This window comes from Diuraphis noxia, unplaced genomic scaffold (assembly GCF_037042655.1).
Source record: "Diuraphis noxia isolate RWA-SAM2 unplaced genomic scaffold, SU_Dnox_SAM2 contig0004, whole genome shotgun sequence".
Classification (NCBI taxonomy): Eukaryota; Metazoa; Arthropoda; class Insecta; order Hemiptera; family Aphididae; genus Diuraphis; species Diuraphis noxia.
In genome coordinates this window covers 51,344,526-51,360,523 of record NW_028301714.1, presented here as the reverse complement: position 1 = coordinate 51,360,523, position 15,998 = coordinate 51,344,526, and the positions used below count along the sequence as shown (strand labels likewise).

The following is a 15,998-nucleotide window of genomic DNA, read 5'->3' as shown; positions in this document are numbered from 1 at the left end:
TAAGCTTGAGAAATAATTTCATTATTTTCATATACTTTTTGCTAACCAATTATAAATGTAGGTCCCTAATTTTGATATTAATTAACATTTTTAATTTGTCCACGTGATTTTATTACACTTAACTCAATTTAAGTCCAGTCTCTCACAAAATCTATGTGTGACTATGGCTTGCGTGGATAAATAACGTAAACTTTGCGTACCTACCTACCTAAAATAAAATCTTAGAGTAGTTTTTTTTTCATTGCTGTGTATGATTATACTACGGTCAACGATGTATGTCATATTATTTTTATTTATTCTTTTGTCGCTGTTGGTACAAAGAATATTTTGATGTTAACACAAATTTCATAATTTAACATGTCGTATGTGTTTGTTAAACATAAAACTACAAGTAAAAATAATGAAAAATTACGGGCGTAAATAACAAGAGAAAATGTTTGCATAGAAAGGATTTTCGAGGAACCTTATGACTCTCGTGAGAATACTGCGTTGTATAGCGGCAACGACGAGTTAAAATTTAATTAGCCCTATTTTGTGGCTTGTTTTCTTTACCACTCGCTAGTTTATATTTTCTGCGTGATCGACATAATAAATTGATGTTTATTCAATTGACTTTGCGTCCGTGTAGAAATTCAAAATGTTCATATCTGAAAACAACTTACTATTTTATCCAACTAGGCAGTAGGCACTATTACTGGCAAAATATCTCCCCTCGGGTATATGTGGTACGACGACAACTTTAATGAAGATGAGGAATTTAACAGATGCATTATTGCTCTTTCACTCATAACGCAATCATTACCGTCTGTAATCCAATTACATAATGCATTCTCAATTAACTGTAGTTTATATTATTTACACTTTATCCGGCAGATGTTATATTATATCCCATTAATATTAAATTATAAAATCATCAAATGCACAAATCATTCGCAGATGAATTACAAACCTACGTAAGGTTATACATACTTCAATTATGATTTGTTTATTGATACGGTTTTGATTAATTCAGATATTTTAAATAGTATTCTATAACATTTGACTAACAGGGAACATGTTATGTATTTTTTATAAAATTAACTCATTTATTTTATCAACAGGAATTACAGCAAGAAATGGAAACGAAAAGTCAATCATTAAACTCGCTTGATACTAGTGGAAGAAAACTTCTAGGAAGTCTGTCGTCACAGGAAGATGCGGTAATGCTTCAAAGACGATTAGAAGAAATGAATCAGCGTTGGAACCAATTGAAAAATCGTTCTGTGACTATTAGGTACATATTTATATTTAAAATATTTTAATAACAATGGTCCATTATATTGCCAAGAGTTTTTAAATATATATATATATATATATATATATATAAATAAGAATAAGTTTAACATTAATATTATTTATATATACATTATACGATCGTTTTAATTTTATGATATTTTAATTTAAAATAAAAAACTGTAAATAACTGCAGATTATGCAGTGATGTACATTGCATATTATTTTGTTGTTAAAAATTGTAATAATATATTTAACCTTTAAAAATAATAAATTTTGAACTGTATTATGTGAATGCCTTTTTTTGGTAGGGGTAATTGGAACCTGTCATTTTACTTGTGCCCCGAGGGATATGTACAGTATACACCCTGTTAACTTTCATTTATATTATATGATTGTAATTTATAATTCCCAAGAAGCTCATATAGCACTAAACCTGTGATATTGAAGCAATCCCGTTGGACTCTGATCATATTTAGTTTCCCCCTTTTAATATGTGACGCATCAGGAGTAGTGTGACCTTTTGAATGATTTATCCGCGTTATGGGTACTAAGTTAAACTCATAAAATTATCAACGTTCGCAATTGGTTTTTGTTAGAAAATTTTGGTTGATAATAATACTCCAATATTATAATTTTAAAGAGTAATCCATTTTTATTTTAGTTTTTTAACCTAAAGGTAATATACATTTCACGTATACGCGTATTAGGTACATACGAGGTATATATTATGAATACATGTCATGACCTCATGTGCTTAACATTTATTATTTATACATATTTATTTATATGGATATTAGTAAAATTTAATTTATAATGTAATAAATGATTTATATATTTTTATGCTTTTAAATTTTTATTTTAGAAATCGACTGGAGAATAATACGGAACATTGGAATACTCTTTTACTGTCGCTAAGAGAGCTTGTGGAATGGGTAATAAAAAAGGACACAGAAATTTCAAGTTTTGGTCCTTTAGGCAACGATTTGGTTACGCTACAAAAGCAACAGGTATATACAATTTATCCATGTTTTATTTTAGAACAAAATATTATACAAATAAGTATGTATTACATATTATAAAAATGTAATACATTATAGGATGATCATAGAGGATTCCGCAGGCAATTGGAAGAGAAGCGACCAGTTATTGATTCTAACCTACGTAGCGGTCGTCAATACATTAACAATGAGTCTCAAATTGCATCTGCCGTAAAAAATGAAGGTAAGAATATAATGTTATAAAAAATACTACTAAAATATCTAAGTAAATAAAAATAAATAAATTGCAATGCTTTAGGGTTCGCGTATACCTTATCATTGAGTAACCACTATGAATATGTGTTAAAATTTAAATCAATGATAAATCATAGCATGTGAAAAATAATTTTAAGTTGAGACGATCTATCCATTTCTGTCATCATATTGTCATCTTGTACTTATATCGAAACCTTATAGTTATAGATATTCAATTTTCAAGTTTTTTATTTAAAACCAACATTTCGTGTTCAGTGATCATTGGTTTTTGAGTTAAAACAAAATATAAAAACCAATAGATAGAAATTCGTTAATTTACCGATTAATATCCATTGTTGGTTGCAAATATTTTAAATTCAAACTTACATTCCGGCGAAGATTTTTTTTTTATTAAAAATAGAAAAAATTGTGGGAATCTTCCATTTAAACTTCTAATGTTAGTTATAGAATGAAAAGCTTTTTAAGATTTTCTAACCGAAAAATAATTTGCATTTTTTGGGATTTTTATGAATGCTGTCAAAACTTAAATTTTAAATGCATTTAAAATAAAATAATCGTACTTACGTATCTTTAGTATTTTTTGAATACTCTTAAAAATCTTATGAGATTCCCTCATCATTAAATTTTCAAACTTTTTTAGTTAGTGAAAATGTTTTTATCGACTATTATTATCACAAAATTTAAAATTTCTCAAGGCCGCTCAAATAGCTAGTCTATCAATGACGGTGAATATAAACTTAAATGTACCATTTTAAATTTTTAACACATAATATACAGCAAAGCTGCTACTACCAGATTTTTTACTTTTGATTTCTAAAAATACCAACTAATTTTACTTAGATTCGAATAGGTTGAGATAGAGTTGTATTTTGATATTTCTTCATTAAATCGACGACATTCTAATAGTAGATGTTTGGTGTAAATTTCAGAACTACAAGTAGTAGTAGTAGTAGTAGTGCATGGTTCGGGCTCTGTTTTATCCATGAAATATTTATGAATATGTCAAACTTAGACATGTCGGTTTTGTATTCTGTTTCTGGTAAAATTTAGTGGGTTAATCTATCCTTAGTATGTTTTATTTCCCTTAATTTGCTATCCCTCAATAAGTGACATTCCTTATGAAATACGTAGGCTATGGTATTGTTGACTTCTCTTTTGAGGTCAACTTTGTAAATAAGTTGAAACATTTTGTTTGGATAGTTGTTGATGGTTTCGTTCCCTTCTATTTCGATGTGACTGGGTAACTATGTTAGTGTTGTATGGTACTTATAAAATCGTTAAATATGTTGAAAGAGTGATTTTATATTTTGTTAATTAGAATTTTCTTATTTTCTAAGGCTTCTAGAGTAAACTGTAAAGGTTAGGTTAAATATTATAAATCATTGAATTTTAATTTAACGTATTCATGTAAGTGACTACACTAAATCTCTAATGTTCATCAGAGCGTTGCCCACTTGCTCGCTTTTTTTTTAGTATAAAATTTAAGTATAAAATAAAAGATTTACCTAAGTATTAAAAAAATAATAAATGATTTAACAATAATTGTATATATCATTATATAACAATATAGGCTAATTGAAATAAAGATTTTATAAATAAAAATATATTATGATGATTATAGTTTAGACTTTTATTAGAATTATCGATGTTTTTCATATAAAAATTCGTAAAATATTGTAATTGTAAACATAAGTCTCCCTAAAAGTTGCACACCTTGCAAAAAAATCTGCACACTTTAAATGTTTAAATTATTTTATAAATACAAATATTATAATTTTTAACTAAAAGTAAAATGTATAACCTAAATAGGTATCACTCGCTGTTATACTGTAGTACGTGTCAAAGTACGATTATTAGATACAAATTACTACGAAAAACCTCCATGGATGTTGATCAAAGCGTCTTCAGGCGCAAAAATAAATAAAAAAACTCAAATCATTGAAAAATTAATACATTGTCACTCTCCTTAGAATCTAAAATATACTTTGACTTTTGAAAAAGGATTCTGAAAGCTAGTTTGTATTATGGTGTTATAGTATTAATTATTATTTCATCGTTTGGTACGGTGGCGCATTTACTAGGGGACAGGGGAACTTTCCCCCCACACCGCAAGATGATTTTTATTCTTTTACTCAATGTATATTCATTTTTGATTTTATAATATGTTTTCAACTTATTAACAATTATTTTAAAGTGAACAAATTTAATATCCCTCCCTATAAAAAACAATTCACAGCTATGGCACTGGTTTGGTAACCATAATTATTAAAAATATGACTGTCTCCAATCGAAAATTGTTTTTAATTGTATATAAATATTAATCATTTACCTAATTAAAATTGAGAACATCATTATACTGATCGAGTCTGGCTAGATGCTCTTGGCATCTGTAATTTGCGGCTATTTTTGAAAATGAAAATTGCAAACTAAAAACTAATCATGGAAGGTAAAATAGATTGTAAAATTATTCTGCACACCCCACGAAAAAAAAATTATAAAACAGTGTATTTGATAAAATAAAATATATTAATCAACTGCATATAACTTCATAATAAGCATAAAACTATCGGTACCTTGGTACATACTATACAAAAATATACGCAAGTACCTACATTTTAAACCATTGACATTTTACAAATTTCAAGTATAGGTACTATTTATGTGGGATAAAAATTAAAACACGCATGTAATGATTTAAATAGGAAGGTTAAACAGAGCAATTTAAAGACTGCATATTATTTTAACGTATTCTTATTCAAGAGTAAATTATTATTATTATTATAATTGCTGTAGTTGGATTTACACTGCGCTTGCATTTGTCTGACACTCGCCAAAATTATTATTATTATTATAATTGCTGTAGTTGGATTTACACTGCGCTTGCATTTGTCTGACACTCGCCACAAAATGGTTTTACATTATTAGGTTACCGCAATTTATATTGATTATTAATTTGAACGCGACTGTTGTCTGTGAACTCTAATTACCGTGAAATAAAATAATTAATTAAAAAGATAATAATAATAATATTGCTTTATTATTTAGATAGTTCAGGCACTACCACATAAATACTATTGTATTAATTTACTTATTTTTAGTATAAGTTTATATAAATATATAATAATTCCACTACTTATATACTATCATAAAACAATAGGACTCAGAGTTGAAAATAATTTGAAAAAAATAAATGAATTAAACATAATTAACCGTTGCATACATTAGATCCTTTTAAACTAGTACCTATTGCCTACTGCCCTGAATTAAACACATTAAATATATTAAATGGTTTTAAAGAATATAACAACTAATATCATGGTTGGAAATTGGGAGATCTTCAAACCAAATCCTCTCCCTCCCCCCCCGGCACCCCCCCCCCCACCAAAAAAAAAAAATTAAAAATTAAAAAAAAAAATGAAGAATAGTATACAGATCTCAACCCTTTGTATATTTGTATTATCATATATTTTAACTGAAGTAAAACGAAGAACAATAGAAAGATAGATACATTTTAACTCAGGTACACAAAAAGTTCCCAGAACTTATATTGTAAGAATGTATTCTGCTCTGAGACAGTGTAGGTATTTTGTAAAATAAAGTTGATATTTTGTAACTGATTTTTTTTTTTAAATTTTCAGGATATAATATAATTATTTAAAGTATATAAAGTAATGAATCTAAATTTAATATATATGTAATCAAATTAAATTGATTTATATTTAGAAATTAATAACACTGGAGATTCTAGAGGATATCGTAGTGCAGAAGAACAAGCACGTGATTTAACAATAAGTTTGAAACGTGAAGTTTTGCGCGTTTCTGAACAATGGAACTCTTTACTTCAACGTTCTGATCAGTGGCAACGAAGCCTAAATGATTCAATTAAGGTATAATTTTTTTTTTGCATTTTAGTCTCACAACGTCACAACAATATTATTTTTTGATCACAAAATTAACTTTTATGGTAAAAGTATATTCCAATACTAGCATGTAGGGCTAGTATTCCAATAAAAACATAACATTTTGTTATAAATTTGTACTCTCAACAAATTGGGAGTTTAAGCTCTATTTTTATAATTTTTCATGAAGAACCAATCTAACTTTCAAACTTGAATTATTGTTTTATCTCCAAGTTTTTTGCTACAGTTTCTTATTACTCATTTTTAATACATACATAATGTAATTGTAATTGTAAATTGTATTCCTACCTAAGATATACATTTTTTTATGATACCAAATAGATGTTAATAATTTTAATCCTATTTATGTTATGAAGTAATTGATCAAAACACTTAAAACAAATAAAAATAGATTACATACCTCCCTTTGTGTATGTATTTAATATACATTATGCATAGTCCTCATAACTGGGTTATAAACTATTTTTGTACAATAGCCATGTGTTGCTAGTATAGCAGCCAAATCCAATAGCCAATCAATTTATTTTGTTCATTTTACTAAACAGGTCAAATAGTGATTTAATGTATTCTTATAATTGTATTTTTATATTACTTCTAGAAAATGCAAGTGTTCCAGAAAAGCTTAGAGGACTGTACATCAAAATTAGCTAGTGTTGAGGCTATGTATAAATCATGGCAAGCATCAAACACTGGTGACTCTACAAAAGGTCTTCAAGAACTAAGGGTACATCAACGGAGTAAAACTAATATACAAATAATTATATTGATTTTTTTTATAGCAATTTGAAGACAAATTAAATCCTGTACAACGGTTATTGGAAGAAGTTAACGATCAAGCTTGCATACTTGTATCAAACAATGTATCCATATGTGTATCCAATAAAAATATGTTACAAGATATAAATAATAGGTAATTTAACTTGTAATCGTAATATTTAATATCTGATCTGTACAATAACAATTTTAAATAAATATGTTTTTTTTTATTAGATGGAAAATTTTACAATTAGCAATGGATAATAGGTCTAAACAAATTTGTGGTACTGGGAAAAACACGATTAACAATAGTAATGGAACATCACCTGCTAGTCATAGCGATGCATCCACTTCATTATTGTTGAGTGGATCAGTAGAACCTCCATGGAAACGTGAAATAACTCCAAATAAGGTTCCTTATTATATTAAGTGAGTATTTTTCAGAATTTATTTTTCGATATAATACTAATTTAATTCAATTTAGCCATCAATGTGAATCTACCAATTGGGACCATCCAAAAATGATAGAACTAATGTCATCGCTGTCAGAATTTAATGATGTAAGATTCTCTGCCTACAGAACTGCTATGAAATTGCGAACAGTCCAAAAACGCATGTCTCGTAAGTGTTACTGTTTATTGTTATCAGAATAAAAAAAATAACGTCTTTCAAAATTTTTGTTTCTTTGTTTAGTTGATCTATTGACTCTCGAAGCTGCCTTAGAATCATTTGATAACCATGGTCTACGTGCTCAAAATGACAAATTAATAACTGTATCAGAAATGTTAACCATTCTAGGATCTATTTTTGACACACTAGCATCTCAACATCCTTCTTCAGTACATGTTCCACTCTGCCTTGACTTATCTTTGAACTGGCTGTTAAACGTTTATGACAGGTAAGTGATACATTTATAATTCTAAAATGCTTCCCCAAATAATATTCTAATAAATTGTTTTTCTTAGCCAACGTACAGGTCAAATCCGTGTATTGTCATTTAAAGTTGGTCTAGTATTATTATGTAAAGGGCATTTAGAAGAAAAATACCGTTATTTATTCAGATTAATAGCTGATCCAAATAGACAGGTAGATCAACGCAAATTAGGTCTCTTATTGCATGATTGCATTCAATTGCCACGCCAATTGGGCGAAGTAGCATCATTTGGTGGATCTAATATTGAACCATCTGTTCGAAGTTGTTTCCAAAAAGCTGGTAAAGATAAATCTGTTATTGAAGTGAGTATATTTCATATACATCTATAATTGCACATAATACTACTAAATTTACAATTTACTAAATTAAAACAAACATTGGTTTAGGCTATGCACTTCTTAGTTTGGCTACAACAAGAACCACAGAGTATGGTATGGCTAGCTGTGCTACACAGGCTAGCTGAAGCTGAATCAGCAAAACATCAAGCAAAGTGCAACATTTGCAAAACATATCCAATAATTGGTTTCAGATATCGGTGCTTAAAATGTTTCAATTTTGATATGTGTCAATCATGCTTCTTTTCTGGTCGTAAAGCCAATCACCATAAACTTACTCATCCAATGCAAGAATATTGTACTACAACAACATCCGGAGAAGATGTTCGAGATTTCACCCGTGCCCTTCGTAATAAATTCAAATCGAAACGTTATTTCAAAAAGCACCCGCGTGTTGGATATTTACCTGTTCAATCAGTATTAGAAGGTGATGCTTTAGAGAGTCCATCTCCATCACCGCAGCATTCTAATACTCCTTCTACTATACCTGATGTACATAACCGTTTAGAAATGTATGCTTCACGTTTAGCTGAAGTTGAATATAGAGCACGTAGCAATTCTACCCCTGATTCGTAAGTTATTATTAAATTAAATTAAATCTTACAATATGCATTGTACACAATTAAATGCTGATTTTTGTGATACCTTATGTTATTTTTAGTGAAGATGAACATCATTTAATAGCCCAGTATTGTCAGTCATTAAATGGTGGGTCTGAAACTTTACCATCTGTACCAAGAAGTCCAGTTCAAATAATGGTTGCAATTGATGCAGATCAACGACATGAGTTAGAAACTATGATAAAGTAAGTATTCCATTACATTTATTAGGATAATATAGAATTAAATATTCTCTAACATCAAATTATAGAGAATTGGAAGATGAAAATACACACTTGCAAGAAGAATATGAAAAATTGAAAACTGGAACTGGCAGTAAAGGATCTTACAATGTTATGCCCAATAATAATGGTGAAGTTGATATGGTATCTGAAGCAAGAATGTTACGCCAACATAAAGGTCGCTTAGAAGCACGTATGCAAATATTAGAAGATCATAACAGACAATTAGAAGCACAATTACAAAGACTTAGACAACTATTAGAAGAAGTAAGTAAAAAGTATATTAATAACACATTAAAATCATGCTATATTCAATTTAAAGTTGGAATAAAATAAATATTACATTAATTTTAACTTAGAAGTTTATTACTATGTAAAATTGGTCTGCTTGTACTCAACATTTATTTTCATACTTAGACTAAGCAAACTAATTTTTGTTTAATTAATTTATAATATAAACTCATTAAGAACAATTAATTGAACTTTAAAAAAAATTTAAGCCAGTTTAAAACAAATGTATTACAATTTTTAATACAACATTTCAACCGAGGATATTACCGTTTAACAGGCCCAGCCAATATATTATAATAATTAATAATAAGTAATTTTCCATAAAAAAGTCCTTTTTTTGTACATGGAGGGTCCTGTGATATTGCTTTCTACCAAACGTAGGATCACCCGGGTATTTAGACACGGCACACGAATCCTCACCGCACATACATATGATTTTTTAAAACCAACTGTATCCGTCTACAAATTGCTTAAGACCATAGTTGCTGATAATTTAGTTCAATAATACATATATATATATAGAATAAAAATAATATAAGAATATGTATATAAAATTACTTGTCTTGGGTGATTCATCATCGCCTACCGAAACCACTGAAGCTATGAGTATGAAATTTGGACAGTAGTTTTGTTTCATGGTGTAAACACCCACTAAGAAAAGATTTTTTGAAATTCTAACTTACCAGGAGTTAAAAGGGTTATATAATATTTAAAAAAATTGTTCGTTTGATCGGTTTAATCCCTAGAACTATTTTAACTGATTTTAATATTGTTTACCATCAGAAAGCTACACAGTTCCATGAATCTATAGGTTATATTATATCATTATAAATTGCCCTTAATTTTTTTTGGAAATTTGAAATTTTAGATTCTGAACGAAGTGATGAATGTATTGATTTTACAATGATGTGTGTTTTTTTTTTTGTTTTTTTTGTGTCTGTTTATAGCATAACTAGTCGAAATAATATTTCGATTTCAAACTTTGGGGGTGGTTTCCAATATAAAAGTAAATATCCTTGGTGCATTATAGAGGTCAAAAGTAAACATTTTCCAACATTTTCAAAAAAATCGAGAAAAACAAACAAAAAAATGACAGAAAAACGGGAATTTTTACGCAAAACCAGTTTTCGACCAAATCGATATTTTTATATGGTTGTAATTCAAAAAATAATCACTGTAAATACTTGAAATTTTCATCAAATGTTTATGTTAGTGTTATCTATATACAGTTTAATTTTCAAAATGTTTTGACTTTTTTTGAGATATTTATAGACAACTCAAATTTTCGATTTTTATGAGAATTTTTTTTTTGAAGTGTCAGTAAAAAAATTTAAGATTACCAAACAAACTTGAAAATTTAATACAAGATTCCTTATGAGTTGTTCTTATTGTAGCTAAAAAAAGTTAAAAATCGTTAGTCACAATTTTTTTTTTTATATAAGCGTTTATAGTTCAAATTTTTACGAAATCTGTCGAAAATGCGAAAATTTGCAAGTAATTTTAATGTTGAAAAATCATAAAATCTTTTGTGTTTATAATTAAGGATTAAAAATACAAGAATACAACACTATGTTTTCCATAAGTATTCCGTCAAGTAGCTGTAGAGAAAACTCGAAGCATCATTATACAAAAAATTGTAGGTGCGTTTGAATTTTAAATTTTTACGAAATAGCGTAACGATAACGATTTATCCTCAAACGAATCTAAACATTTGTTATTATTCAAAAAGTATAAGTTGTAGATACTTGAAAATTTTACCAGTTATTTATATTAGCACTTTCTTTACATGATTTAATTTTCAAAATATTTTGACTTTTTTCGAGATATTTATAGACAACTGAAATTTTTTTTTAAAGTGTCGATAAAATTTGTTTGGCCCAATCAAAATACTTGAAAATTTAATACAAAGTTTCTCATAAGTTATACTTATGGTGATTAAAAAATTATAGGAACACATGGGCACAATTTTTTTTATTAGCATTTGAATTTCAAATATTGACAAACATTCGTCAAAACCATGAATATTTGCAAATTATTTTGAAGTTGAAAAATCATAAAAATTGTTTGCGTTTATAACTGAGGATTAAAAATACAACACTAAGTTTTCCATAAGTTTTCCTTCAAGTAGCTATAGAGAAAACTCGAAGCGTCATTATAGGAAAAATGTTTTGAGTGTTTGAGTTTTAAATTTTTATGAAATCAGGTATATGTATATCTATGATAATATAAGGTATTATGAATTATGATAACTACATGCAACGTTTTTGGAAAAATTGATTAACCATGCCTTATGCAAAATGCGTCCTAATTGAAAAATAAAATATTTGTTTCAAAATAGAATATATAACAATATTTAAATATAATATATCCTAGACTGACAAATTATATTATAATAATGATACCTATCATTGCATTCAAATCTAACCTACCCTAGCAGGGCCATATTTATGCAAGGACAAATGGGACATTTGAACTGGCCACTGGGTCCATTCGAAAGAGGGGCCCACCGACTTCAGCCTTATAAAATTAATTATATACCATTTTTATCATATTCTGGGAATTTTACTTGGATATTTTTGTGGGTATAAAGTATAATGAGGATTTCGCGATAACTACTGCTTTAATCAACATTGACGATAACAAAATCTAATTGCCGTTATTATCGTCGTAATATCATATTGTAATAATATTAAATATATTAATAATAATCGTAATATAATTCTATTAACGTTGTCTTGCGTAGTTCTGTGGTGCATTCAGTCCCGCGTTTTACGTCAATCGTTTTTATTGTATATTTATAATTTAAAATGTCAAAAAAATATTTAAGTGGTTCAATGAAAAGAAAGTTGAAAGATAAAAGAGATCAAGAAACAAAAAAATTACACGGTAGTTTAGAAAAATTTACATTTAGTACTAATTTATCTACTAGCGCACTAAAAATAGATTACGATCTACATTGAGTCAAGAAAATATATGTCTATAGACGCTCTCGGAATATTGAATCTATTGAAAGTGATATCACAGCAAACCTGAATTTTGATGATGTTATTGACCAGTTTTCTAAGCAAAAAGCAAGGAAATGTTTGTGAAAACTGAAATAAAATTAGATTTATGGCATTAAACGTAAAAACATTTAATTTGATACATAAAAGGCTAATTTAAAACAAAGTTTGTTTTTGTGTATGTTAATTATTTTACTCGAATAAATATTAAACATAATAATCATATTTTTAACAATACATATTTATTCTATGATCCAACTACTCATATACTAATTATATACAGCATTAATTTAAAAATATATTATGCCTACATTTTTATTTTAGCATTGAAGAAAATAGAGATGGAAAATTTGGGGCCCAAAATTGTAAAATGTACTGGGCCCACGAATTGGTAAATCAGGCCCTGTACCCTAGTCAGCCCTCCACCTAATATACAGCAGAGCGACATCCACTTACCCGCTTTTTTTATTTAAATAGTTTAATATTAAATATATTTTTGTGTGTTATATGGTTACTATTGATTATACAATTTAGTATGGAATAAATTAGCAATTTGTTATTAGGTACCTATTTTAAAAATTATTTCACCTTTACAAAGCTTAAAATACTATGATTGAATATACTTTTAGTTCTGTATTTTAAAAGACTGTGTTAAAATCTTTTATGAAGATTAAGTAAGGTAAATCCACGGGAATTTGACACGAGGAGTTTTGATCATGACAAGCTGGGTATTAACAATGAATTAATATTTTGAATCATAAGAGTGGGTATTTTTAACGGGCTAAAAAGTGCACAAGGATGAGCTAGTTTTTAATAAGATTATTTTTAAAAAACTGTTTTATAATTTGAACATTATTCATTAAAACATTAGTAATTTTTATAAAATTGTTAATATTTAAAGTATTGTTTTAAATTAAATGGTTTTTTTTGTGTCTGTGAATTTTAGCCAGCAACATTCCAAACAAGATCAGTGACAGCTTCTCAATTAGCGTGTGACTCTCCTTTGCAAAATTCTGACAAATCAGGTATGTCTAGGTTTGATTACATATGTATACAATAATATATATTATATACAAAGATATATCTTAGTTTATCTTGTTTTTTTTTTTTTTTTAATTTTCTTTGTAATTCTTTGTTTAGGAAATTGGTCAGAAAACAACAGTCGTAATACTTTGGAGAGACCACCTCCTCCACCAATATCGGCCTCTCATCATGCTGTTGGTAATCTACACCATATGGCAGGTAAAATATAATTTAAAATAATATTTTTCTATGTAATATTATAAGTGTTTAAATCTCAATATCTAATCTAATAGTACAAAAACAAATTTTCATTATTTTTATTTATTAATACATCAATTTGTTTTGTATGTATTACATCTTTAATACTACTAATATTACTTTATTTATTAGCTGTTCATGGAAATGGAAAAATCTAGGTTTGTATAACTGTAAACCAATATTTCTAAATAAAATTAATTGCTTTATTCTTTATAGGTGACCTAGGTAAAGTTGTTACTGAACTAGTAACTGTCATGACAACAGATAAACATGAAAATTAAGAGTATATTATGACATTGTAGTACAATATTAATAGTATTATTATTTAATTTAAGTATTTGTTAAATATGAATGTAATAATTATATGTACTTACATATCAAAATGTTAATAATTTTTATAGGTAGGCAGGTATACTTATTCATTAAATTTTTTTCAATTGTTAAATTTCAAAAGAATAAAAATATGTAATTTTGTAGCGATGTGATATAACATTTACTAGTTTTATATGCAGAAAATTATTTTATAATAAATGTAATTCAGTCAAAATAGTTATATATTTTCTATATTAATATCTTTATATTTTAATCATTAGTTGTATAGTCGTCTAATTTCTCCACGCGGCCACGCTACAAAATAATTATCAAAAATAATTGTCACCTTTATATTATTCTTAAAACCCTAATTTAACTTAATAAAGAAATAAATTACTCAAAATTAATATTCTTTTATATTTTACTAGATTATCTTAATACATATTTATTTATCAGTTATGTGCCATTACTCTTTTTCATGTTTATTTTATATCGGATAAATTTATTTTATTTTTTCTATTATAAGTTTCTATTATATTTTAATTTATCATAATTTTATCATTGTTGATAATATCATTGTAAATACAGGTGTATATTGTTATGGCGAATAATTTGCAAATTTTAGGGTCAAAAGTTTCATAGTGTAATTTCACTGTAGCTCCCACTACCTAACATATCATATATCTTAAAAACATCTTTATTTGATTTTTAATTATTTTCATTACAAATATAAAACTAGAACTCTCGTTTTTAATTTAAAACAATATTGGATAATAAATATATTTATTACATTTTAAAATAAGGACAATCACGATTTTGTATGATTTTCCATAAGATATATTGTACGTAGCATTAATAAGTGTTACATGATAATAATAATATTACGCTATTATATACCTACATTACAATTATATTAAGCTAATTTTTTTAATTTTTTTGTTACTTTTATTCAAACGTTTAATACATTATTAATTTTTGGTTTAATAATTATTTGGTTAAGAGGTTAAAAAAGCTTAATATCATTCATTATTATATAAATGTTATAAGGAAATTATTATTATTATTTAACTTATATTTTTTAATAGGAAACTATACAGCAATAACAAATAAAATTAAAATATACTAATATAAAAAAAAATTGTTTTTATTACAAAATCCGTGTGTTAAATTGTTATATTTATTAATAACTAGCTGATTCCATGCACTTCGTAGCATCGTAGCCCATTATAAAAAGCCTATCTAAGAGGTCTAACTACCTATGTGTTTAATTTGTTACCTGTGATCGTGCTAGCAGTATTTTTTATACATATAGATAGATAAAATATACTAAATAATAATCTAACCCTGATAATAAATTTAGTTTATTATTATATAAATTTATTTGTTTTATGAAGAAAAGTTTGACAATTAAAGTATTCAATTGAATGATATTTATTGAAATACATTTCAATACACAATATTTTTTGTTCTTCCTTCTGGTTCGTGCACAAATAAATCAGGTTTTCCGGAGCTTGAGCATGCCACATACAGCAGCTGTCCATGTGAGAAGCACGGATTTAACAAATTCTGTCCACACACGTCTTATAGCGATTGTCCTTGTGCTTTGTTGATGGTCATTTGCATAGGCGTAATCTGGGGGCGCAAGAGCGGACAACTGCCCCTCCAGATATTTTATTGAGGGGGCAATAGTATAGTTTGCCCCCCTTTAAAAGTTATAACTTATAATTAATTTCTATTTTATCATAGCAAAATTAAACAGCATAATGGATTGTTTAATAATTAATAATAATAGATTTAT

The 15,998-nt window shown here is 27.2% G+C and overlaps 1 protein-coding gene across 4 annotated transcripts in view; it reads left to right on the top strand.

Moving 5' to 3' along the window:
* The window catches only part of Dys (Dystrophin), a 65,621-nt gene extending 50,045 nt beyond the window's left edge, over positions 1-15,576 (top strand). For 3 of the 4 annotated variants that reach the window (XM_089226238.1, XM_089226237.1, XM_089226240.1), the window contains exons 52-67: positions 1,101-1,273; positions 2,138-2,282; positions 2,373-2,496; positions 6,252-6,415; positions 7,047-7,172; positions 7,228-7,358; positions 7,439-7,633; positions 7,689-7,825; positions 7,898-8,102; positions 8,170-8,440; positions 8,525-9,045; positions 9,135-9,278; positions 9,344-9,581; positions 13,554-13,632; positions 13,748-13,849; positions 14,105-15,576. In XM_089226238.1, coding sequence (XP_089082364.1) covers positions 1,101-1,273; positions 2,138-2,282; positions 2,373-2,496; positions 6,252-6,415; positions 7,047-7,172; positions 7,228-7,358; positions 7,439-7,633; positions 7,689-7,825; positions 7,898-8,102; positions 8,170-8,440; positions 8,525-9,045; positions 9,135-9,278; positions 9,344-9,581; positions 13,554-13,632; positions 13,748-13,849; positions 14,105-14,169 — 2,820 coding nt within the window. In that variant the 3' untranslated portion in view covers positions 14,170-15,576. Of the gene's footprint in view, positions 1-1,100; positions 1,274-2,137; positions 2,283-2,372; positions 2,497-6,251; positions 6,416-7,046; positions 7,173-7,227; positions 7,359-7,438; positions 7,634-7,688; positions 7,826-7,897; positions 8,103-8,169; positions 8,441-8,524; positions 9,046-9,134; positions 9,279-9,343; positions 9,582-13,553; positions 13,633-13,747; positions 13,850-14,020; positions 14,047-14,104 lie in introns of all 4 variants that reach the window. The other variant, XM_089226239.1, reaches the window with a different exon arrangement.
* The last annotated feature ends 422 nt before the right edge of the window (positions 15,577-15,998 follow it).